The sequence below is a fragment of the Eubalaena glacialis genome, chromosome 1 (assembly GCF_028564815.1).
Source record: "Eubalaena glacialis isolate mEubGla1 chromosome 1, mEubGla1.1.hap2.+ XY, whole genome shotgun sequence".
NCBI classification, from domain to species: Eukaryota; Metazoa; Chordata; class Mammalia; order Artiodactyla; family Balaenidae; genus Eubalaena; species Eubalaena glacialis.
Genome location: NC_083716.1, coordinates 189784544 through 189811611, shown reverse-complemented (window position 1 = coordinate 189811611; position 27068 = coordinate 189784544). Strand labels below are relative to the sequence as shown.

Genomic DNA, 27068 nt, shown 5'->3' with positions numbered 1-27068 from the left:
GTTCTTGCCTTAAAAATATGTTCCCTAGTAGAATACTGAACTAGAAAACAGATCATCAATCAAACCGCATTTTAAAAATGATTTTTTAGGGCTTCCCTGGTGGCGCAGTGGTTGAGAATCTGCCTGCCAATGCAGGGGACACGGGTTCGAGCCCTGGTCTGGGAAGATCCCACATGCCGCGGAGCAACTAGGCCCGTGAGCCACAACTACTGAGCCTGCGCGTCTGGAGCCTGTGCTCCGCAACAAGAGAGGCCGCGAGGGTGAGAGGCCCGCGCACCGCGATGAAGAGTGGCCCCCGCTGGCCACAACTAGAGAAAGCCCTCGCACAGAAAGGAAGACCCAACACAGCCATAAAAAAATAAAAATAAATTTTAAAAAAAATTATTAAAAATGATTTTTTAGTATAAAACACTTTCCCACAGATCCAAGGAGATCAGAAAATTATGACGTCAGACCCAAAAACAGAATGCTAGGGACCCAGAATAAAAAGCATACAATGTAAGAGACTAGATCACCTAATAAAAGAACCATAAGCTCACAATAAAGTAAGAGAGAATAGCTATACAAAAAACTTTAAAAATAAACACAGGGAATACAGTTAAATTAAAGAATCAAAATGAAAAGTGGGTACATTTTCATAAAAGGACATAAGAATTTTGTGAATATCGTAACTACTACATAAATATTGTGTAAACCTTCAGATTTTGGTTACCTCTTTTGGGAGGTTTAAGGTATTGTTTTTTAATCTTAAATTCTTCACAAAGAAATTCACCTCCCTCTGAAATAGTAAGTCAAGTAGCACTTCAAGTTTTTTCCTTCATGGAAACAGTTGCTGGAATAGAAAACTACCAAAAGTTTTAATCAACTAATTTAATCTTTCATGCTTTAATATAGATTTTAAATTTAAACCTTTTCTTTCTATAGAAATCAATTATCGGTAATACATTGTTATTTTCCCTTAGCAAATCAAAGAAGCATTTAATCACACATTATAATACTAAAGAAAACATGATATAATTTAAAAAATTTATTTATACCCTAACTTAGGACAATCAATTGACCTCTATTTCCACTTGAAAAAAGCATGAGAAAAGGAAGTTTCTACTAGTTTACTCTCAAAAAGGGGAAAGGTGGCTCTAGAGACCAACTCAGAAATTATAGCTGTCCATCATCAGCAAGAATGTAACTCAGGAACTGTTGTTTCTTCTAATTCCTGTATTTTGCCACACTTATTGCTTTCTTTGCCCTCTTGATATGTACGAAGCTGCTCCACAAAACCAGCATTTGGACATATGGAAGGTCTTGCATTTTTCACCAAAGAAAAAGCACTGGTAAATGAGATTTCTTCAGAATTCATTAGGAAGCCTATTATAATTGCAGCAGCCCTGGAAACTCCTGCATTACAGTGAACAAGAACCACTCCATCCTATAATAAAACCAAACAAAAATCTTCATTATATATCTTCATTATTCATTTAAGAAAGACGATAATACAATCTTATACTACTTAAAATTATAAAATAAAAATATTCACTTTATCGATTTATTTGATTCAATCATCAAAATACAATTCATTGTAGGGAATGAATGGGAAAAATCAATCAATTAACCAACACCTTCTCTTCCCACCTCCCAGAATTGAAATGCTGTGATGATATATTTGGAATTCTGAAACTACCTTTTATTAAACTGAAGTAATCTAGTAAAGTACACATAAAAGCCTAGTAACTTAGTAGCCACAAGTCTATAAATAAGAGAAAAATCACAGGAAATATATGTGGAAATATAAATAAAACCATAATCATAAACTAAACAGAAAGCTCAAGACATTCTAGGTACACATAGTGCTCCCATGAAGAAACTAGTATCACTGGCTTAGAAATCTATGTGTAAAATGATCAGTAAAGAAAAAATTTTCTTCCCTTGGATATATTTTATTCTGGAGGGAAGTGACTTAAAAAATAGTTAAACTTATGAGGTAGTAAAATGATGACACAAATAGCTCACAACAATGTGAAGTGGAAAAGGTAATTAGACACCAGCATGAGGTCAATAAATGAAAAACGTTTCAGGTAACTTGCAAATGATACTTTACAAGTGAAAAGGGACACAGTGCAAGGCCAATGCTGATGGGGGTAATATTGCATTAATAATGAATGTGATAGATCTGATGGATCAGCATTGATACAGGTTAGCTTATCTCAGGCCTTTAAAAAGTTAATGATCTAAATGAAACGTAGTGAACAGTGAGCACACCCAACAGAACCAGACATTTTAATTACTTCATTTCTTGATTCGTCTTTTCTTACAACACAAGAAAGATGGTAACAGGGAAAAAACCTTACAACTGAAAATTTTCTGCCCAAAGCACACATTAACAATGCTATGTTTATGGCTTATTGGATTATTTTACTTTTACAAGGCAGTTTTCTTAGATGCATAAATCTATTGCAAAATTCCTTTCCTAGGTCTATTGTAACAAATTTGCAAGTGTAACTCATTTCAAGAAACACAGATGATTCACAAGAAAATTAGTTAATATTTTAAATCTTCATATCAAAAAGACAATTTCAATTGTTTATATTTTTTTTTTCTTTTTTCCTTTTTTAAAAAAAATTTTATTGGAGTATAGTTGCTTTACAGTGTTGTGTTAGTTTCTACTGCACAGCAAAGTGAATCAGCTATATGTATACATATATCCCCTCTTTTTTGGATTTCCTTCACATTTAGGTCACCACAGAGCACTGAGTAGAGTTCCCTGTGCTATACAGTAGGTTCTCATTAGTTATCTATTTTATACATAGTATCAATAGTGTATATATGTCAATACCAATCTCCCAATTCATCCCACCCCCCGCTTCCCCCTTGGTATCCATACGTTTGTTCTCTGCGTCTGTCTCTATTTCTGCTTTGTAAATAAGACTGTCTATTTATATTTATATATTTCAGAGTCATTTCCAGATATTAACTTTCTGTACAAGAAAAGCAAAACTCAAATATTCACTCTACATATACAGAATTTTTCTCACTTTGTACAATGGTTTTTTTATGAGACTTAAGACATTTTAAAATCATATTACAGTAACCAATGAAAACTATTAATGAACTTCTTTTAACTCAAAACAAATTAGATATTCCAAAGAAACTTGGAATCATAGGCTTAATAAGAGGTGCCCTCATGTCATTTTTAATGTTTCCTGACTGTATACTAGTTATCTCTATTTTATGATCCATACATACACTTTTGAAAATGAAACTAGCTTTATTTTCAATCTTATACACTGTGCAATCAGTTTTAGCTAATGTTTAATAATGTTAGCATTTTCTTCCCTCTTACATTCTTTATATAACAGCTACTTTTCTGTTAGTTTCTACAGCCTTTGAATTTACCTATGTACCTTTTATTACTCCTTGGGTATCATATTGCCCTTGAAAGTATTTCCAAACAAACTACTAGCTTCATATCGCCTTTCCAGAACTCAAAGTAGTGACAATTAAATAATTTATAAAGCAATTTTTTCTTTTGCACTTGCTGTTGTCCTCTGCTTGAAAGGCCTTTGCTCCTCTCTTGGTCCAGCTAACTTTGGCTTCTGTTCTAAGAAGGCTGTCTCTCTCTGCGTGAGAGGAGGGCAGGAGGAATATCCAAGCCATCTTTGCATGCCTAATACTTAGTACAATTTTGGGCACATAGCAGGTATTCCAAAAATGTTTGCTAAGCAAACAAATTAATTTTGTTCTGCATTTCTGAGAAAACATTCTCTTAAAAAAATCAAATCACCATTTTGCTATGGGCAGATAGGAATTATGTTATAGTATTTCCATTTTATGCAGCTTGCTTTGTTCTCGTGTTATGAATAACCTTTCAATTAGATTGCCAGCTCCTTAAGGGCAGCAATATACATCCCTTGTATCTTCTCAGAGTAAGTAATTCATATTTTTTGACAGATGAACTGAGTCAAGTTCAGGTGTTTTGATATATAGAAAAATATATTAAAATACTAACAGTGGTTATATCTATATGGTGGAAGTGGGTGACCTTAATTTTTACCTATCTATATTTTCCAATTTTTCTACAATGTTATAAATTACATGTTTTTAAAATCACATCTTATAAATAATAAAGTAAACATGGAATATCAAATACACATTTTCATACTAACAAACAAAACCTTTTGCACATAAAAAAAGGGGGTCAAGTAAATATTCCTAAGAGAACTCTTGAGGCTATGGAGGTTACCTTACTACATCCCTCTCATGTGTATTTCTGTCCCTTTGGGCATAAACCTGACAAATAATGCATTAGGCAGAGATAGAGGAAGGACAGAGAAACCAAACAAACAGGGTTTTATAAGTACATAGAGAAATGAGGAAAGACATGGGAAAATGGAAGACATTCCATCTGGCAGCTGTATGTAAAATGATGAAAACAACAAACCAGGACCTAGAAAGGTAGTTTTGAAATATGCAATTCACTGAGTAATCACATTTAATAATACTTGCATATACAATAGGCAAAATCATGAAGAGATCTCTTCTAGAAAAACATGAATGAAGAAAATTCAAGAATTCTGTTGCTAAAACTAAATATGTATTTATCTAAACAATAAAGAGTTTTCAGGGTAAGGAAATATTGGCTGAGGCTAAGATTTCAGTAAAAAACATAAGGCTTGAGAAATTAGAACCTATTACAGAATTCAAATACATCTTGTAGCAGAAACATTTTATGCATCTCTTCGGATTCCTTTAATGCCATCATCTCACCCTCAGCTTGCTCCACCTCAACTACAACCTCTGTGGCTGACTGCCTATTGTGCCTTGAAGCCTATTAAGTTTTGCTTGCCTAAGAACACCTGGCTCTTCCCCGATGGCAGTCTCTGCATAGACAGGTACACCCTGAGTTCTGCATTCTCTTGCTGCTTCTGAACTTGGATGGCAAGACACACCACAGGGCACTGGGTTTGGCTTCAAGGCGGCCGCTGAAGGGGTGGGGTGCTACAGTCTGGAATTGTGAGGTTGGTTACCTCTCCATGGGTAAACTTTGACCAATGGGAAATAGGAGCTGACAGATGGCCAGGCAGATAAATTCCCTCTCTTCCCTCCCTCCCAAAATCTGTACTGAGGTGCAGTTTCTTTGGACTCCCTGCCTGGGGATGTCTTGGGTACCACCCTACCAAGTACTCAGCTATTTCGCTGTCAGCTCATTGTGAAGTTGTGCTCAAGCAAGGTAAACACATCATCTTACATTGCTTCTCATCCTTACCTGAGTCACTTCCTTTTCTTCTCACTCTCACTGCCTAGGGATTGCACCTCTCAAATGAAGCATCAGCTCTTAATCCTTGGCTCAGGTTCTGTTTTTTGGGAAACCCAAACTAAGGACCATTTTTATTAACTATTACCCATTTCACTTTTTACTTGCAACATGTGCATATCTTCTAATATGAATATGGATGATGTTTACATTTTTCCTTTACCATCTGACGTATATTCTATATCTCCTTAGGAAAGCAGCTAATACAGAAACACTGTCACTTTTATTTCTAACACTGTTAGCTGGCACACTGGAATGTGACAATCTAGAGTCTGTAAAATTTTTCACAAGAGAACAGACTGGCCAATACTAGGCTCTGAATTAGAAAACCTCCTCCTTTTCTTTCATCCAAATATCTGCTATTAAATAAGGTAGAATAGTGTCACATTTTTCCGGTGATCTAGAGGAAGGTATCGAGAAGAGTGCTGGGCACCTAAGGCACTCAATAAATATTACTAAATGAAAGGAAGGAAGAGAGAGCGGGAAAGAGATAAGGTAGAAGGGAGATCATCAGAATTTAATTAAGCTGGATTCTATTAACTGTCATTAATTGTCGGGTGCTCCAGGACAGTTAACTTTTCTCTGTAAGTGCTTCTACATTCCCATCTATTTATCTCACATAAATTTTGTAAGAATTATATACTGACTAAAAATGATGTCATTTCAAGGTATAATTATTGGTAACAGCCAGCCTAGAAGCCCTGCCTTGGATCAGTACCAAGACTGAAGTATTGTATTTTCTGCTGGTCTTCTAAAGTCAGAGAACCAATGGACAGCTTCTGATCAGCATTTTTATACAATCTCAGGAATATTAATCTTCATAAATACACTAACAGGACTAGAGCAGCCTCTATCCCACAGTCCACCTGATTACCTTGCAAAGTGGTCAGAGGGCAGGTGGTTAGAAACTATCAAAGGAAACCGGAGTATTGGGTTGGCCAAAAAGTTCGTTCGGGTTTTTCCATAACATCTTACCAAAAAACTGGAAAGAACTTTTGGGCCAAAGCAATACCTATGTACACAGGAAAATTCAGTAAGCAGAAAATTTTAAATCCGAATATTTCTCAGGAAGGCATAGGAAGATGAGAAATTGAAGTTAAAAGTAAATATTTCACTGAAAAAAGAGCAACTGGAAAACTAAATAGTTGTAGGAATTAATGAAATATTGTTGAAGGGGAAATTTCATAATTGTTCTCTACATATTCATTACAGAAAGAATAAATATTGGATAATGGACCCATATTTTTAAATATCTGCTTTTGAAGAACTGTGGATCAAAACAAAACTTACCTTCATTTTTGCTTGTTCAATAAATTCAAAACATTCTGGAAAATAAGACAGGATATCGGTCTCAGGTAGATCCAATATAGAAATACTCTTATATACAAAGTCACTGAGGAAAGCATTTTCAACTCCATATGCAACATTGAGAATATGAGTCACCTTAAAGAGAAAAAAAAGGATGATTTTTTAAAAATTCTCATGAATTAGGTTAATTAAACAGAGACTGAGATGTTGAGAGCTGTAACAAGAATAAACAATTTAAGCATGACTCAATAACACTTCCTTCAGAAAGCCTTTTCTGACTGCCTCATCCCTTACCAGAAGTGCTACTTCTATATACCCCCAAAGCACCCTCTACTTGCCGCATTATAGCCCTTACCACTGAGAGACTGTTTATCTCCCTCACTGTACTCCATGAAACTCCATGAGGGCAGGGACCAGGTTTAGCTTACTCACTATTGTAAGTAAGCATTGTGAGTGAGCAGTGACCGTAGCACAGGAAGTACTTAAAATATTTATTGAATAAATCAATTAATGTCCATATAAAAACTTACGTAAGGGAAGTGCATCAGTAGCACACAACTTCCCTTTCAATAATTATTTCCCTATTTTCCTCTTGTATTCTTTGTTAAGTACAGTGGTTCTCAAGTGTGGCTGCACATTAGAACCACCAGTAAGCTTTTTAAAAAATATCAATGCCACAGGGTCTCAAACCCAGAAATTCTGATGAATTCCTCTGGTTCAAAGGTGGGATGGTCATGAAAGATTTTCTTTTAAATGGCACACATAAGAAACCTCCTCATCCATCTACGCATTTAGGCTCCTTTCCTGGAGTCCACTAAGCAAATGGAAGGAGCCATGTGGAAGGTCTATTAAGAGAATCCAAAGGCTAAATAGACCAGAAATATGAGTCCCTGTTTCTTATCAGGACATGCTTCTCACTGTACTTATTCTCTCTCTTAGTTTGGATCTTAGGTTTTGCCTGATCTTGATATTTTCTTGTATCTCATCATATTTTAGAGTACTTGTCCAGCCTGCCTCTCTTGCCTCCACTACCCTCCCAGCTATGACTCGGGCTGTGTCCCACTCCTTCCCTCGGCACAGCTAACTGGTTTCGGGTGGACGCCTGACTTAAGCTAGACTGAGCAGATTATCTCAAGGAATTTAAAGAATAGGTGTGTGAGACAGCTAGAATGATCCACAAACTTGGGAGATTTAAGAACAGCCGTTTTCTGTTAAGTGCTCAGGGAAGCTGAAAGATCTCTGCTCCCAAATGAGAACAACACAGATGTACAGATAGGGGTCATGTGCCAGTGGGAGAGAGAGGTTGTCCTGGATGGGCTTCTATTCTCTGGCATGGCCACTCTCTTCCCTCGGGTTCCAGAGAGCCCCCTAAATCATCATACACATTCTCTTTCCTTGCTCAGGTTTCTGTGGTCCACAATCGAAAGAGTATTGATTAAGACACTCAGGGAACTAGGCCTCATGAAGAGAAGGCCATAGGCTATTTACTAACTTAACTGCCTTGTGGAAAGAAGACAACAGAAAAAACCCTCAAATCTACTCAAGAGAGACTCTTAAATAGAGAGGAGATGGAAGAACCTAGAAAGAAGGGAAGAACTGTTTTAGAAGATACAGTCTGAAATGTCCTTCTGCTTTCCCCAGTGAAGTCCCACCTGACTGTGCCAAGCTACTCTCTCACTCCAAGTGGACTTCTGGCCAGGACTACATGATTCTGCCCTGAATTAACAGATGTGCCAATGTTTTATAATACTGATGTGTTTGCCTTACCTTTAGAACTATATTCTGCATTCCCAAAAGACCAAAAATGAGGTCTGACCACTTACAGAATATATCTGTATCTATATAGCTTCCCTATACATCACAGGATTATGGAGACAACCCAATGAGAATCTTGGGAAAACTTGCTGAAAGGTAAAAGTGCTTTACAAATATTGTGGATCATTAAACTACCCAACGTCTAGGTAGTTTAGCTGCTTGGAAATGCAACTTACACATATATTGATTGAATGATCATGCTTGAAAAGAACTGTACTGAGTCTCAGGTCATGGTGGTGGTGGTGATGGGGACCTAGCCTAAAACCCTTCCAGTAATCAAGCATATTTCCAAAATGCAGTTACAGAGGTCCTAACAATGGTTGACCTTGTGATGCCCTTTATAATAGGGATAATAAGAATAGCCCCTTTATTGTGTACGTAGTATGTGCTAGGCATACAGGTTAACTCACTTCATCCTCACATTTAGGCATTATCAAAAAATTATCTTTTGAACTAGTTCAAAAATCACAACATTATAAAAAAAAAAGAAACATTAAGAAGTCTTGCTCTCACCCTGTCTCTTTCCACTCCATCATCTCCCACCCATATGGTAACCATCTTTGTTGGTTTCTTGTATATTCTTTTAGAGTATCTTCATGCAAATATTTTATGCACTCCCTTTCTTACACAAAGGCAACACCTTGGGTTTTTTCCCCCTGTTTAAAAATGTCCTGGACCTGCCAATGCAGGGGACATGGGTTCAAGCCTTGGTACGGGAAGATCCCACATGCCTCGGAGCAACTAAGGCCGTGCGCCACAACTACTGAGCCTGCGCTCTAGAGCCTGCGAGCCACAACTACTGAGCCCGCGAGCCACAACTACTGAGCCCACGTGCCACAACTACTGAAGCCTATGCGCCTAGAGCCCGTGCTCCGCAACAAGAGAAGCCACCGCAATGAGAAGCCTGCACACCGCAACGAAGAGTAGCCCCCACTCGCCACAACTAGAGAAAGCCCGCGCACAACAATGAAGGCCCAACACAGCCATAAGTAAATTAATTAATTAATTAATTTAAAAAAAATGTCCTGGAGATCTTTCCATATCAGTATCTAGAGACCCTTTTTTTGTGTTCTTTTAAAAAGCTATATAGTATTCTGCCATGTGGGTGGACTATTGGTCGTTTAACCAATTCCCTACTGATGGAAAAAACTATTGGTCATTTAACCAATTCCATTTTTAACCAAAAATGGTTAAATTGGTCATTTAACCAATTCCCTACTATTATAAACAGTGCGGCAGTAAACAACTTGGAACATTTTATGTTACACTTAGTTTTCTATCCTCCTTCATGCTTTATTGGGCATACACCAGGCACTCAATGAGTACCTTACTAATAAAACAACTATTATTACCATATCTAAACATTATAATGAAATTCCTATAGAAATTTCTGAAATGATCTGCCACAAGAGAATTTCTATTAGTTACTGCACTCTACTTAAACCCTAAGAAATCCCTTTGAAATGTGTCATGCATTTAAATCAATAATTCTGTTTTGCAGCACCCTTAAGTTTTTGTAGAAACCCTCTATTCAGCTGCTTAGCTTACTTTTGCTTCTTCCAGGCATCTAACAGGATCTTTTATACAGAGACAGAATGATCTTTTAAACAGCAGCTTGGTTCACATCACCAGGATGAAAGTGAATTTGAACTAGTGTATCGTAACAGGGGCTAGATAATAAAACACTTGCCAATGAAAAAATTTATCAGTTTTTCTAATTTTCATTTTTACCCTGAGAAATATTAATTTATTCATGTGAGCAAGACTCTAAAACATGTTCTACTTATGTTGAAATACTGATCTAAGAGGGTTCCTATCAGGATATACAGTCATTCTCATATCCTTATGCAATTCCAGGCCATTGTCTCTTATTGTCAGGCAGTTATTATTATAATAAAACAAGGGGAGTCCAGTTTAAACACAAATAAGTACATTGACAAGTAAACATATCAAAGTAGTTAATGAATTGGTTAGTATTTACTTCCTTGAAGAAATTAATTGCAAGTGTTTATCACATAAAATTTTCAGTCTCAATTTAATCAAATTTTTTTCTCAGAGCTGTGGGATGAAAGATGAGTAGGACAGGGTCTCTAATCCTCTAGAAGTCCGCTGAATAATAGAGGGGAAAACATGTTCACCGACAGTAATAATAAAAAGTAGAGGTGCTAAGAGCTACAGGAGAAGAACAAAGTGTTATGAGACCAGAAGGGAGGAACACATACTGAACTTGTTCCTTCCAAGAGCCTCCACGTTTGCTGTTCTCTCAGCCTTAAGTGCTCTTTCCCTGATTTAAGCACAGCTGACTCTGTCCTAAGGTCTCAGTTGAAATATAATACCCTCAGAGAGGCCTATCCCCCTGCCACTCCTCTCACTGCCTTGTTTCAATTCTTTCAGAGAATTTATTCTCATCTGAAAATATATTTTAAAATCAAGGACCTTACTGCTTGTTCATTTCTATGTCTCCTGCAACTAGAAAGGGGCCTAGCACCCCACTTACATTGTGGGTGAGAGGCAGGGTTGCATTCTTTCAGCTACTCCCTGCCTCTTTCAAATCACTTCTTTTCCACCCTCCAGTAAAAATCCTTGCTCTTTGAGATTCATACAAGCTGATTATTCCATCTTATACCCTGCATTCCTTGGGCACCTGACCCTCAGTTTTCTGAGTCCTACCCCATGTCCTACCATTATCCTGGGTGACATCAATTTCCACTTGGGTTTAACAGGTCCCTGATGACCTCATCGCCAATGACCTTCATCACCACTCTCCTTCACCACCTCTGCAAGACCAATGCCCAGGACTGCTCCAGCTCTGATACCATTAACTCAGGCAACCCACTCTTATCTTTCCATCTTCCACTCAGTTATTCCCTCTACACCTCACAAAAACCATCAACTCCTTGATCTTTCTATTTTATCTATCAGCCCCCTCTTGCCTTCACTTCCTTTGTTATTCAGCTTAGAGTCCATGGTCTACCTCCCCTGCACCTGACTGGTAAAAGTCCCCTCTATACCCAGACTGCTAAGCACTGCTGGAAAAAATTCACACAATACTGCAGTTCATGCCACCATTAGTTCATGTGAGCCAACCTCTCTTGAACCTTAGCGATGCTTAGCAACTATATTTCCCTAGTAGGCTCTCTCCCTCATTCCCCATATCAGCTCTTTCAAACTTTCCCTACTCTCCTAATAACTTTCAACCCTACCATCTCTTCCCGACTCCCAGTAGATCACCTCACTTACCATTTTACAGTAAAAAGACAAGTCATCACATAGGAACCCTTACCATCAAATCTTACCATCAAATTTAACAACTTTGCCTACACCTGCATTCACCCTTTCCTTCTACCTTCTTAATACAGAGCATGATGTGCTCCCACATCCTTTATGAGGCTCATTCTGGCACCTGTGTTTGGGGTCACACTGCCTCCTACTTTCTTGGCCCTCTAGCCACAATTCTTGCTTTCCTGTATTTTCAATTCCTTTCTCTACCATCAGCTTTATACACGCTCAAAACTCTCCCATCTCCCTCTTTTGATCTCATCACCTACGGGTCTTCCTGCTCTCTTCTCCCCTTTTTTGGTGTGATCATTTCCTCCACTTCTCAATCTTTTGAAATCTGGCTTGGGCCTCCAATTCAAATGAAACTGTTCCCACTAAAGTCACTAACAACTTCTTTGTTTTGAAGTCCAACTGTTGTAATTCAGTCCCAACAATACTTAAACTTTCGGCAGCATCTGACACCGCTGACTCTATCCTCCACAGAACTCTCTGCTTTGGCTTCCATGACACCACAATTTTTTTACTTTCCTACAAACTCTTACAGTACCTCCTTTCCCACTGCAGATTCTTCTTCCTTGGACTATTCCCTATAGGTTGGTATTACTCAGGGTTCTGGTGTAGGCCTTCTTCTCTGCTCACCTTGCCCCAGGTGATTTCATCTATTCCAATAATTTAAATCACTACTTACAAGCTGAAGATTCCTGAATCTCTATTTTTACCTCTCTCCTGAACTTCAGACCCCATATACCCACACTGTCTATTGAATAACTTTACTGAGATTATCCACAGCATCCGAAATTTAAATTACTCAAAATTGAGCTCATTATTTTTCCTGCAAAACCTGCTCCTCCCTACTTTGTTCCCTATCTCATGGGATGACACCAACCCCACTTAGTAACCCAAGAAAGCTGAATATCACCTCTGACTCCTCCTCCTTTCTCAACTTCACCCTCCCTTCTACTCTGGCCTGCAAGTAGTCAATCATTAACTTTTGAGAATTCTACCTTCTTAAAAAACCCTCAAATCCATCCACTTCTCTCTACCCCCACTGAATCCTAATCTAAGCCACCATCATCTTTTTTCAGATTGCTGCAACAGCCTCAAAACTAGTCTTCCCATCTCTAGCTTGAGCAACCCTCCAACCTATTTTCCACACTGCCTCTAACCAGCCATCTTTCTAAAATGCAAATTTGATCCTGTTACTTCCCTCCATAAAGCCTTTCAAAGGCTTTCCACTGTCTTCTGTATCAATTCCAAACAGTTTACTTTGGCTTACATGGACTTTCATGATCTGACTCACGCTTACTTCTCTGGCCTTGTCTCTTGGTACCCTTCTTTCTCACACTCTCTATTCTAGGGTTACTAAACTTCTTTTCTGTTCCTGAAAGCATCAGCCTTTCTCTTGTCTCTGGGCCTTCACAGAGCCATTTCTTCTATCTGAACACTTTTCTGTCTGCTCCCTCCTCACCCCCTTCAGAGCAAAACTTCAATATTATTTCCTCCAGGAAGACTTCCCTGACCTTACCATCCCCAACGCAACCCAAACAAACATGGGTTAAGGGCATCATCTCCTATGCTCTCCAATAGCACCTGCACATCCCCATCAACACATACAATAAACTGTACTGTAGCTGCTTATTTGTCTTTCTTCCCTCTCTGCCCCTCAAATCATAAACTTCATGTGAACAAGAACCTTTTGCATTCCTCAAACCATAGCAATTCCATGACCCTGAAATCGTGCTTAACAAAATAGTAGATGGCTAAACTTTTTTTTCAGTAAATATTGAAATAAGTAATAAATCACATCAGTTGTGTGGGGGAAGGTGGGAAGAGATAGCATTGGGGAAGAAGTTGTATGTGAGTTGGGACTCAAGGCATGGGTAGATCTTGGACAAGAAGAGAAGAGGGGAAGGTCTATTCCACACAGAGGAACTCCATAAGCAGAGGCAGGAAGAAGTGCCTCCAAAGTCAGGTTCATGAGGATACGTAAAGGGAGATTGAGAGAAAATGAAACTGGAAAGATGGATTACAAATTCACATATTTGAATTAAGTGCAATAATTTTTGTAACTTTATTAAAATGATAGCCAAATCTCACCAATCCAACTCTGAAATGGACCTGTGCAGTTTTTCCTAAATAAATGTAACAATTAAAATACTTCCTATACACAGTGCCAGACCTGAAGCATTTCTTTTTACCTTGTGCTTTTTCAGTGTATCCAGATCATGAGCAGCATCTTGTGACCCTATAAGAAATAAATCACATCACCTTGAACATAAAAATAATCATCCTGACTTTTAATCTAATTTTTGCAACAACTCTGTTAGCTATTCATTTATTTTAAGAAATGCAACTTGGGAGGACCTCAGTCCAACTTTCTGAAAGATAATTCAGGAATATTCATCAAAAAATATTCATCTTGTATATACTCTTAGACTCTGAAATCCCACTTCTAGGAATTCTTCCTAAAAGTCCTGGACATTGCAAAGATTAGCTATCATGATGTTCTTCATAGTGTTGTCTGTAATACAAAATAAACTCCACAAAAACAAAACAAACAAAAAAACCAACAAAACCCAATGATGGGAGGTGGGTTATATTAAAGATAGTACAATTATGTAGTGAAAATATATACAGCCCTTTGAAATGAGAAATGTAGAAGAATATTTATGGCATGGAAATATATTCTCAATATATTATGTGATAAAAGCAGGTTACAAAACATCAACCATTTTTGTAAAAACAAAAACTATGTATATGCTTAAAAATGGACAGGAAGTATACAGAATAAAATGTTAACAGTAGGATTACAGGTGATTTTTTTCTTTATGCTCATGTGTACTTTTTACAATAAATATCTATTTCTTTTGTAACTTAAAAAAGGATATTTTAAAAAAGACACCCACAAAATGACTCAGTGCCAGCTGGTCTCAGAACACCCAGTAGCTTAGAGCAAGCACTGCTGGTCTATAGAATTCCACCCACGTTCTGTGTACCACTAGGGCTGTATCCTTTTCCAGTTTCTTCCTGTCAAAGTTGGCTTTCTAGATTTCTCACACTTGGAAAATGACTCTAGGTAATAAGCAAGGTTATACATGAGAACAACTAGTTAAAATAAAGTGAGTGACACAACTGAAAAAATAGGGCATTTATTATATTAAGATTTCAAGTATTTTACTTTCCTGAATTAGGTTCCATTTCTATAAACAACATTTTTCTCACCTTTTCTACCTGGGAAATCTGCCAGCTTCTATTATGTGATTTTAGGTAGCTGGAAGGCCAGCAAGTATGCTGGTTGGCCAATATTCTCTTGGTAATATGAACGAAGCTCACAGGCTCCTTACTGAGTCTACATTCAACTTTACTTAAAAGTTAGCCTATCAAAATATTAACATTTGTTAAAGCTGGATGGTGGATATGTAATTGTCTGTTATAATGTAGTCTGTGATTTTTTACACATTTGAAATACTTCATAATTTTAAAATAATTTCTCAGTTTTCTGTAGGAAGTCCTATTCATCTCCAGGGGGAGAAATGGGTTCAAATAAGTTAACTGAAATTTGGTGGTTTAATATGCATGTTATCTTTTAAATAATAATTCTACACTGCCTATTTCTTAAAATAGCAAAAAAAAAAAAAAAAAGAAACATGCATGAATGAAATTCTTTCTTTTTTTACCCAAAACTGTCATTATTATATTTATCAAACCTGTATACTTTCATTATTTCCATTAAATACACCAAACAGAACAGGTCGGTTATATTCCAGAGTTGGCTGCTATATTTTGAAAATGACTTCCAGAATATGAATACATTGATACAAATTTAGTGTTCTTGAGACCAAAAATCAACTTGTATCACTGCCTTTTCAAACAATAGGAAAATTACTTGAGTGTTAATAGTGTGGGGGAATAATTTTAGTCAGCACAAATGGACTTCAGGTAATTGGTTTGTATGTTTCATCTAATACTTGGTAGTATTCAGTTCACGTTAATTCTCTCTAAATTCTAGATATAAACATCAGCTTTTCTCCAATTTTAAATGATAGCTTTGTGTTGCAGTCTTGCGTTAAAATTTTGCTGGAGAAACACTTATCATTGAAAGAAATAAACACTATAAATCATTGTAACAATGTGTTATTTAAACCTTTGTTTTGAAAAAGTAGAATGTTATCCTTTTATAAACTATCTTAATCGAGATTTTAAAACAAATATCAATTTTAATAATTTTATGATTTTAACAGTGGCAACATGAATCTATAATTGTGTTAAACTTAATAGAACTGAATAGCAAATCAATTTTAACAGTATGGCAATTTTTTAAATAACAGAAAAAGAAGTTGATGAATAGGACTACAACTAAAGAAAGAAGTCTAATAATAATAATAATAACTTACAGTTATATTTTACATTGACACTTACAAACCACTAATATTCATGACCTTGGCCAAGAATTATTAAGGAAATATTACAGATGAAGTAAGTGATTTAGAAAGTATATTACGTGCTACTGGAGTTGGGACTTCTAACAAGTTCAATGTGTTGCAATCGTAATATATGTATCATAAAAAATAGGCTATGTAAGATCTCCAGAATCCTGTTTCTATTTTTAAGAGATCTTTTTTTATGAAAATACTAAATACTGCATAAATTCTGGTGCAGCATGTCTTGATTTACAAATCTCTATTTTCATCATCAAAAAATTAAACAAAAAATTATTACTGAAATAAGCCAAAAAGATATTATTACATTACTGAAAAGGGAAATAAATAATATTCCAAAGAGAAATGTTTTGAGAAGATTTGTAGGAGTGAACATTCATAAATGGATAGAAATAGGAGCATAAATTCCTATAAGGATAAGGTAAAATAATATTTGTGAAAGAATTTTACAAAATAAAGAGCTTTACAAATTTAATGTATTATTTGCCTCCTAAAAATACTGGGCTTCCAGGATATCAGAAATCCTCTACAACCTTATAAAGGATCCCAAGATTTTCACCTAGAATTGAAGCAAAGATCTCAAAATGTCACCAGTTGGGACTTCTTAACAGGATGGATATAACAAGAAATAATTGTACCTTTTTAACTACCCAAGAGAAATGGAATTTTTCACTTTTACAGATCAAGTTGGATATAAGAAAAGTCCTAGTGATTTTTGTTGTAAAAATATAATTTGCAAAACCTAGGACAAAAATATTCACTGACTAAGATCTTTTATCAACTTGTTAGGTAGTTCAAGGGCCTATGTAAGATTTTTGAAATGCAGAAGCTTGGGTGAATTTATGAGCTAACTAAAAAAGACAGATTATATTTTGACAGCTTTCTATTTTCTTTATTTCCCACCCAAAACAAAATTTAATTTCATGTAGTGCTAGGTGGGAGCTGTGTTGCTTTGAATAGATGAAGGAAGCTCTTTGAAGCAACCTAGAAACAACCCCTGCATCATTCACGTGGAAGAACTTTAGATGTAACCATCCATAGGTCCCTTGGAATAAGTTGCTTGTAACTGGGCAGAAGAAGGTCTATCTACCTCTCAGAAGAAAGGAGGTTGTACCTGATGAAATTATCCCATTTCCTGGTCCAAAGAGGCGACCATATAAGGACTAGTTTCAGAAGTCCCTCCCAGCACTCGCTCAAGATCCTGGAAGGGTTCCAATGCCAATCTGAGAACACTACCTTGATCAGCTCACTTTGCATAAGTCTAGATAAAAAAATAAGCGAAGTTCATGAAAACTCTGAAAGGGTGAATGATATTTTTAAATTCTACCGTAATTATTTTAAGCCATTATTACTACAATGGAAGCCAAATAACCAAAACATGTGCCTTGATATATTTCCTCTCCTAGAAATGGTGTGTAAATCCTGGGTGCACCTTCCAGACTAGCTAAATGACCCACTTCATTTTTCACGGGCTGCAGAAACTGATTGGATATATTTATTTGGTGAAAAGACAAGTCATGTAACAATTCATATAATACATAATACAATAACAACTCATATGTATACTGCAATTGATATGTTTCAAAAACCTTTTCCAACTTCAGGACAACCCTATAAGATAAGCACATACTGTTACTTCAGCTTTACAGATGGTTTTTTTGGAGGACCAAAGAGAGTAAATGACTTTCACTAGCTCATCTAGTTATACGTAGAGCATGGCTAAAAGCCCGGACTCTCTGAGTCAGTCTATGTAACAATGGAGAGCAGGAGTGTATCAGACTTGAGCTTGTGCAAGTTACTTAACCAATCTTAAGTCCAGTTCCCATCTGTAAAATGGAGCTGATGATTCCTGCTTCACAGAGTTTTTAAAAGGAGTGAGATGCTATGTGCACTCCACATAATACCTGGCCATTTCTGACACCCAATTCAGTGCTCTTTTTACTCAAGAGGGGCTTGGCTGTATAAATGCTAACAATTCATTGATTTTTCCAAGTCTTAATTTCTCTATTCACAAATGAAAAATAATTCAAACCTACTTAAAACACTGTTGACTATTTTTTAAGAATACCGTATCATATTCTTGCCAAGCTAACAAGTTTGTACTTTTATAACTGTTCTTCATTTGTTATTTGTGGATTATGCTTTGTATAGGGAATCTGTATTTTCCATAATACAAGAAATCATAAACCATCAGATTCATAGCTATAAAATATCAGTCCACCTTCTCCTTAACACTCCAAAACCAGACACCATGAACAGATGTGGCCACAGGAGGCATGCACTCCATATGGTTTGCAACCCCAGAGCAGGCAAAAAAGCACTTGTCTTTTGAAGTATTAACTTTTCTATAATTTCAACCCTTGTCACTTGTACTTTTGCCTAATAAAAGCATTCTTTTTACTTTGATAATCTTTAAGGCTATATCCTTTTATTATCCAAGAAAATACAACATCAATGTGTTATCCTCCAGTGAAGTTAGAAAAACAGGAAGAAAGCTTTTAGAAAATTCAAATACCAGGTTCTATGTGTTACTAGAATCTATGCCTCTTATGTGGGGCAGAAACATCCCTGACTAGCTGGTGTAGCTAGCTAGTGCAAGTTCCATATCCAAAAAAGGAAACATTTCAATTTTCCAGCAGTTTAGCTGATAGTACAGACTATTATTATTAGGGAGGAAAACGTTAACTAATATAGTTAAATGAACTCAATAACTTAGTGGCAAATCAATATACTCACCCAGGAGCAACCATGGCTTAATAACACCAACTTGCAGGTCCAAGCTAAGGTCCTGCACATAACCACAACCTTCCCCACTGCTCGGCTCTACTTCTTCCACAACATGAATTCTGGCATCTTTCCATGTTTCTATAATCTTCTTTCCAGTTAGCGTTGTCACCCTGGTGCATTGCTTCCTGAGATTATTCCGGGAGAATGCCTTAATTTCCTGGTTAAGAGAGTGCATTACATGAGCAGTGGCTAAGAACAACCACAAGCAAATCCAGCCAGCACAGTGAAGGACCGAACTGCTAGTCCCTTAATGTTCAAGTAACAAACGCAGCCTCAGTGGTTCACTATCCTGCAGGTAACTGTATCAGCCACACGCTGGGAGTCACGAGGATCCAGCTCCGTTTTTCCCAGCGCCGCAATGTAAGGGGAAATCTGATTGGCCACTGAGAAACGGGCGCCGATTGGATGCTGTTTCTTCTTCCGGTTGGCCGAAAATTAATTACCCCTCCGAGAGTTTTCTTACTGTTGCTATTTAAAGCTAGCTTTATTATTCACACCCAATGATAAAATATAAGACTTAATGGGAGAGAAGGCTGATATTTCCTCGCTCCTTAAAAGCAGTGGTTTTCTGGATGTGTTCGATCGGTGTTGCTTGTGGTGACCTGGGTATCCCTCCTGCTCTGGTACAGCTGCGGAGTCACAGTGCAAACCTTCCTACTGTGCAGAACCGTGCCTGCCCGCCTGCTTTTAGGCTAATCAGGGGGGCTACAGCAGACGTTGAAAGTTATTCCTCGCTTCCTATGTGTTTCACACTCTTTCTTTCTGATGCTACTGCCAAGAGGAACATTTACTAGATTAAAAACAAAAACAAAAAACTGTTGTGCAGACTTGTAAGGTAACAATTTAAATGAAACCTGCAAAAGTAATTTTCTAATTATGTTTCTATATTGCAGGTTAATAAGAGCTTAATACATTTTTTCCCCTGACTTCTCGCCTACATTTTCATTATCAGTAAAACTGCAGAAGAAGTCTTCATGCAACAAATATACACTTTGTTTATGAGAGGCATTGGCCGCAAGTCTTTTCATACATAGTTTCAGAAATTGGGGATGCAAACATCCAAGTTTACAAAACAGATCAATTATAGAACGATTTTGATTAGAAAAGGATGATGTGTTTTACCAAAGAAATCACAAGATTCCTTTAAATAGAAAATTTTCTTACCCCACTTAAAATGCAATTTTATATGGACTTAGACACAATGTATAAACACATGTATAAAGTGAAGCTGCACTTAGAGAACACTTATTCACAACAATTTATTAAAATTTTTGTTGTTGTTGAAACTGACTTAAAATAAACCAAATTTCTCCATATTGAAAAGAGTGATAAATCAGCCCAGACTAGCTACAGGGCATTCTAAAATGAAGAACTGAAGAACTTTTTTGCATCATTTAAACCATCATGTGTTCATCAAAAACAACTCTAACTCTCATATATCATTCCATGTATTTATCACAAAATGATAAATTTTGATCATAAAATGATCAAAAAATTTACCAGCTATTGAGCACATACTACATGCTAGGTCCTGTGCTTATAAGCAGTTTTTAGATTCTTAGTGTTATATGTCAGGTGCTTAATGATGTTTTACACACATTATCCCATTTGCTCTTACCACAAATTTATTATGTATATAGTATTAAATCATCTACATTTTACAGCTGAGGGAACTCAAATGCAAAGAGTGCAAATAACATATCCTACATTTCACAGATCATAAGTTTAGACCCACAGGTAAAATTTAGGTTTGTTTCCATCCAATACCTTAGCTCTTGTTTACTATGGAATACTCCCTGCCCCCGAAATAGTTGTAGTTAACAAATATTTATTGAGCAGCTACCATGTGCCAGGCACTGTTATAGTCCCTGGGGATACAACAATGAATAAAAACAAAGTCCCTTCTTTTCTGGAACTTATATCCAAACGGAGGGAGGACATGGACAGTCAATAAATAAATCAACTATAACTATGTTAGGTCATGAAATAAGAGCTAAAAAGAAAAACTAAGTGAAATAAGGTAACAGAGTGAAAGGGCAGTGTGCTATTTGCTATAGGTTGGTGAGAGAAGGCTCCTCTGATAAAGTGAAATTTGAACAGAGACTTGAATGAAGTGCAGGAGCCAGCTCTGTAGATACCTGGGAGAAGAGCTTTGCAAGTGGAAGGAACAACAAGTGCTAAGACAGGAGTGTACTGGTGAGAGGTAAGAGTTGGGGAGGTTTAAGAAACTGCCACGTGGCAAATGTGGCTTCAGAGGGTGATTGAAGGGAAGAGTAGTGGGAGAGGAGGAGGTCAGAAAGAAATGGTAAAGACTTTGGATTTTATTCTGAGTGAGATAGGAAGCCACCACAGAGAACAGAGAGTGGTGGATCCTGTGTTGTGCTACCCATTTCCCCCTTCAATGAATACCTGCTGTCTGGGAGTGCTGCTGGCTGACTGGAAATGATCCCTTCAGGGACTGCCTCAGCTACAGAGGGCTGCCTTGCCTGAGGTAGTACCCTTCATGGAACAGACCATAACCAAGACTGATTGATGAGGGAATATAAAGGCCTGGCTATCTTAGCCCAACTTGAGACAACTTTAAAAGGCCCTTCCAGCTTCAAAGGCCAACATGTGGTTGGCCAAGACTGTCATTGGGCCTGCATAACCTCTTGACTTCTGTCCACTCCTGACCCTTCCATTCCCTTCTACAAATGTTGATCCCAAAAGCACTCCTTAAAAAAGTCTTGCATGCTAAACACTACCTCAGTCACTTCCAGAGATACCCAATCTGTGATAAGTGACATGGTACTATGCTTATGCTGCAAAAGGATCTTCCTGGCTGCTGTGAGGACAGGGGGCAAAATGGAAGCAGGGAGATTTGTTAGGAGGCTATTACATTGGCCCAGATGGAGGACAACAGTTACTTGGGCTAGAATGGCTGTAGAGGGGGAGGGAAGACATAGTCAGGTGCTAGATATATATGAGAGCCAAACCAAGAGGATTTATTAGTAGACAGATGCGGGAAAAATTAGGATAATTCCAAAGTTTTTTGGCCTGAGCCACTGAAAAGTAGATTTTCCATTTACCAAGAAAGGGATGGTGTGGAGATGAAAAGTTCAGTTTGGGACATGTTAAGTTTAATATGCCTATTAGTCTACCAAATGGAAATGTCAAGTGGGAAGCTATACTTAGGAATCTGGACTTCATAGAAGAGATCTCTGCTGGAGATGTAAGTTTTGGAGTAATCAGCTTAAAGATGCCATTTAAAGCCATGACGCTGAATGAGATGATCTAGTAGTGAAGGTTGATAGAGAAGCCTGATATGTGCCCTCATTTAGGGGTCAGGAAGGTGAGAAGGATCCAGCAAAGGAGACGAAGAAGGAGAGATCTCGGAAGTAGGAGGAAAAGAAAGAGAGAGAGGTTGGAGGGTATAAATAAAGTGTTTCAGGAAGGACAGTGTGATCAGCCGTGTCATATGCTGCTGATAGTGATGGGTGAGATGGAGACCGAGCTCTTACACTAGAGTAGAGGCCTCGTCAGCAAGACCAGATGCTATGTCCCAGCACTAAACAAACATTATTTGATTCAATCTTCATGACAACCCAGTGAGGGAAGTAATATCTACCACATTTTTACAGAGCAGGGCATTTAATGTGCAAGTTAGTCTAGTTTTTGGACACAGAGTTTGTATTTGTTTGTTAGGTTCTAGTAGCAAAGATGGTTGAACACAGTTCCATCTTACTCAAAAAGCCATGTTCTTTGCACCACATCATTCTGTAATGGATGAGTAGAATTGTTGATTACAGATTGGTAGCTGCAGTCCCTGCTTATAATACCATAATACTAACATGCCTGCAATAGCATTGGATACTAACATTCTTAGACTCTATCCCACTTAGCTGTTCATTTTACAGAAGAGGAGCCAAGGTCCAGAGAAGTAAACTGATTTGCCCAATGTCACATCATTCATTGTCCCTGGTCTCTTAACTTAGTATCTAATGCTTGTTCTACTGCATTATATGGTTATCTAAAAAGTCCTTTAAGGGAAAAATTCCTTTTCATTAAGCTAGCCTGAGCGCAGAAGAGTTGGAGTTCTGGCAGGAGAAAAAGAAGAAACAAACTGTTAGGAGACCCAGGCCAGAGGAAGAGAGTAGGAGCCCACCCATGGGAGAGGCATTGCTTATCCTGGGACAGGTTTGGTAAAAGATTGTCCTGGAAGAGGGAGCACATCCTTACAAGGACTAAGGGGTCTGGGGAAAAGGGGAACGTGTGAATTGAATATATCCTGGAATTTGTTCCCATTCCCACCATATAATTTCTCTCTCCTAACAGATTTAAAGTGTCTATGCCAAATGCTATGCATTTTCCTAGTATTATCTCTAAGCATCACAAGAATCTCACTTTTGGATAAAGTACAGTTGACCGTTGAACAATACAGGTTTGAACTACAAGGGCCCCCTTATACACAGATTTTTGTCAATGAATACTGTACTATAGTACTACACAATTCAAGGTTGGTTGAATCCCCGGATATGGAACTATAGATACGGAGGGCCAACTGTAAAGTTACACTCAGATTATTGACTACTTGGTGGCTCAGTGCCCCTAACCTTGCATTGTTCAAGGGTCAACTGTAATTGAAATGCAAAGAGCTAGTAAGCAGTGACTCTTGTACTCGATCTCAGATCTGTTGGATCCCAAGGCCCACATTCATCCCACTACATTTACACATTCTGACATATCACATAATAAAATCACCCTGGAAATATTTAATCCTTATCATCTCAGATATGATTTATATGGGTAAAAAATATTTATAAATAATCAAAAATCCATTTTGCATTACAATTTTTGACTGAGTTAATAGTCTCAATTCTGCATCTCACTGAGAACACAGACACAGCCTGAAATGAATACAGAAAAAAACCAAATTCCTTGCATGGTTATAACACTGCTCCCTTTGCAATCTTTTTAAAGACATTTTTTAAAAAAAAATTAACTCAGTTAAAACAAGTTTGAATGCAAATTTTCCTTATGAATACAATGCCTCATATGAATTTGTTACTGGAGCATTTTGATTACAAAACATAGTTTGCTTATAAATGCATGGTTATAGTAATAATACAAAAGAAACAACAAAACAGAAGCAGGAACATTCTGTATTTCCTTCCAAATATTAATTATTTGTATGTCTGTGGTGATATTTAAGGATTCATATAGCCCAAAACAAGTGAGGTCTTTTCCAAAGTCTGGAGCAAAAGAGCTTAGGATATAATTCAGAAATTCAAAGTTCAATCTTTTGTGATATACATTTTTTAAAAAGTAGGTGCCACACACTTGTCTAATTCCTTTTTATATTTTCTACCTCCACTCCAAAAAAAAAAAAACCATTTTTGTTTTCATTTTTGAAATTAGTAACATGCTGGATATGAAGGTTATCTTTATTGCAGCCACGTCTGTGGTTCAAAACCACATAACCAGGAACTAAATTAACCAACAACCATTTATGGAGTATCTGCAATGAGCTTAATACTTCACCAACGGCTGTGAAGTTACCAAAAAATGGTATTTTATTAAATTTAAGATACCATTGATTATAAGACACACCATTATTTTATGTAACACCAGGAAACAGGAAGTACTGCCAATTACATTGTTACAACGTTTGACATCATTGATGTTAATTAAGATGCATCTTGACTTCAGGGAAGTTAATAGTATGAAAAAATGTGCATTTTGGAATAGATAAAATTCAATAACAATTAAAAATAGATCCTGATTTCTAAGAGCTTATAGTTCCATTTGGGAGGGGAAAAACATCAACAGAGAAAAAAATAAATCACAGAATAAGAAAACCAGTATTAGCAAAAACATGGAAGTGAAAATAATACATGTTTGGGGGGAAACTTTCTGGCTGTTTAAGAAAGGTGCTTCTTGGGAATACAATTTACACGGTATGCTAGGTCTAGATTATGTAAGCCTCAAAAACCAGGTGGAGATGTTTGGGCTTGTAATGTTTATGAACAGTAAGAGTGATACAATAAGAAATATTACTGTGCAAGCTGAAGAAAATAGGGGACCAATTAGGAAGCAAAGATAATAACCAAGGTATAAGGGACGTGGCAACTTGGATTATGTTGAAGCCCGTAAGAAAAACTGATCGCTCAAAAGGTACTTTTTAAAAATAAATGAAAGTTATTGAAAGAATGAATATAGGAATTGAAGAAAGAGGCTCATCAAAGATGACTTCACAGTTTCTAGCTAGTCTTCTAGCTAGTCACAGTTTCTAGTTAGGCTCATAACCTCTCTAGAGGGTTATGAGTTGTATTTTTACAGAGTGTTGAGGAACACAATTTATTTACTTAGTGCCTGCCACAATGTAAGAATTTAATAAATATTTCACAGATGGATGAGTGAGTGAGTGAGTGAAGCCAGAATATCTGAGTTGAGTTGAGATCATTCATGTAGAGGTGATGGCTTAAAGAGAAGAAATGAATTTCCCAAAGAGTCAGTTTAGAGAAAGCCCAGCCAAGGACAACATCCTGGGGGACAAATCTTGGGGACCTAAAAAGCAAGTGAAACATGAAAAAAAAAAACACATAAGGAGAAGTTATAGGAACCTATAGAAAACCTGGGCCATATAATCAAAAGCTAAATAGAGTTAAAAAAAAATGTTGTATAAAAAACTACAGAGAAGCCAGGATACAGAGAACCAAGAAGAGATAACTTGACACAATAAAATGAAATCAACTGATGATTTTACATAGAAGAGCCTCAATAAAGTGGTAGGGACAGCTGTCAAATTAGAGAGATTAAAGGGATTTAATAGATTGGAAGTGGGGGCAGACAGAGGTCATATTCAGAAAGTGCTAGATTGTCAATGACAGAAAATTCCATTCCAGGGTGTAACCTCAAGGAATGTTGACCTCCTCACTTTCTGTCAGGAAGTTATTCTTCTTTAAACATCTTTAATTACATTAATTATAAAAAAGGGGGGAAATAAAATATATGTGGTATTTTATTTAAAATGATAAAAAACTGAGAAATATGACCAAATTATTTTAAATCAGGAATAATATGGATCATGTCAACTAAGTTAATAAAATCCTAGAACATTTAAAATACTAAAGGGACTTCCCTGGTGGTCCAGTGGGTAAGACTCTGCGCTTCCAATGTAGCGGGCCCGGGTTCCATCTCTGGTCAGGGAGCTAGATCCCACCTGCATGCCACAACTAAGAGCCTGCGTGCCGCAACTAAGACCCAGAGCAGCCTAAAGAAATAAATAATAAAATAAATAAATATTTGCAAAAATAAAAATACTGAAGAGTGTATCTTGAAATTTGAAAGAAGTAACTTTGAGAACTCCCTGGTGGTCCAGTGGTTAGGACTTGGAGCTTTCACTGCCAGGGCCTGGGTTTGATCTCTGGTAGGGGAACTAAGATCCCACAAGCCACATAGCATGGCCAAAAAAGTAAATAAATAAAATAAAATGAAATAAGTAATTTTATGTCAACCAAAAAAACATGATCAGTGGTAAAGCTAACTGAATATGTTGTCTAAAGCACTGGAATAAGCAAACAACAGAAAAATGGTCAAGAAGTTTATAAAACATTTGGATCTTACGTTACATGATCCAGTTTATTAAGGAAACCATCTATTTTTCTGGATTTTTAGATGGATGAATTAGAAAGCCATAGTACTTCCCCTCAAAATGTATCTTAGTGTCAACATTTAGCTGGACGACGAAATGGTCCAAAGCAAAATGACATGTCATATTTTTATCTTCAATTCTCTCAATCGAGTCAGGAGTTCCACGTAACTTTTTTTCCCCTAGAAATACTCCTAAAGAATAAATATTTCTCTGGGGACTTCCCTGGTGGTGCAGTGGTTAAGAATCCGCCTACCACTGCAGGGGACACAGGTTCGAGCCCTGGTCCAGGATGATCCCACATGCCGCAGAGCAACTAAGCCCATGAGCCACAACTACTGAGCCCACGTACTACAACTACCGAGCCCACGTGCCACAACTACTGAAGCCCATGCGCGTAGAGTCCGTGCTCCGCAAGAAGAGAAGCCGCCGCAACGAGAAGCTCCGCAACCAAGAGTAGCCTCTGCTCGCCGCTAATCAATTAGCCTGCGTGCAGCAACGA

The 27068-nt window shown here is 37.2% G+C and overlaps 1 protein-coding gene across 1 annotated transcript; it reads right to left on the bottom strand.

Moving 5' to 3' along the window:
* Positions 1-1127: 1127 nt before the first annotated feature.
* Positions 1128-19240, bottom strand: DUSP19 (dual specificity phosphatase 19). The gene is made up of 4 exons (XM_061202913.1): positions 18886-19240; positions 13909-13955; positions 6599-6751; positions 1128-1426 (listed from the first exon to the last, which is right to left on the bottom strand). The coding sequence occupies exons 1-4, from the start codon at positions 19109-19111 to the stop codon at positions 1172-1174; spliced, it is 681 nt and encodes a 226-aa protein (XP_061058896.1). The 5' UTR covers positions 19112-19240; the 3' UTR covers positions 1128-1171.
* Positions 19241-27068: the final 7828 nt, after the last annotated feature.

What these genes read in the sequence shown, in the direction of transcription:
- DUSP19 (XM_061202913.1), bottom strand. Translation starts at nt 19,111, where the DNA reads ATGCACTCTCTTAACCAGGAAATTAAGGCATTCTCCCGGAATAATCTC. An exon ending in ATACACTGAAAAAGCACAAG is followed by an intron (nt 6,752 to 13,908) that starts GTAAAAAGAAAT and finishes TTTCTCTTTAAG; the next exon opens with GTGACTCATATTCTCAATGT. An exon ending in TTGAACAAGCAAAAATGAAG is followed by an intron (nt 1,427 to 6,598) that starts GTAAGTTTTGTT and finishes GTTTTATTATAG; the next exon opens with GATGGAGTGGTTCTTGTTCA.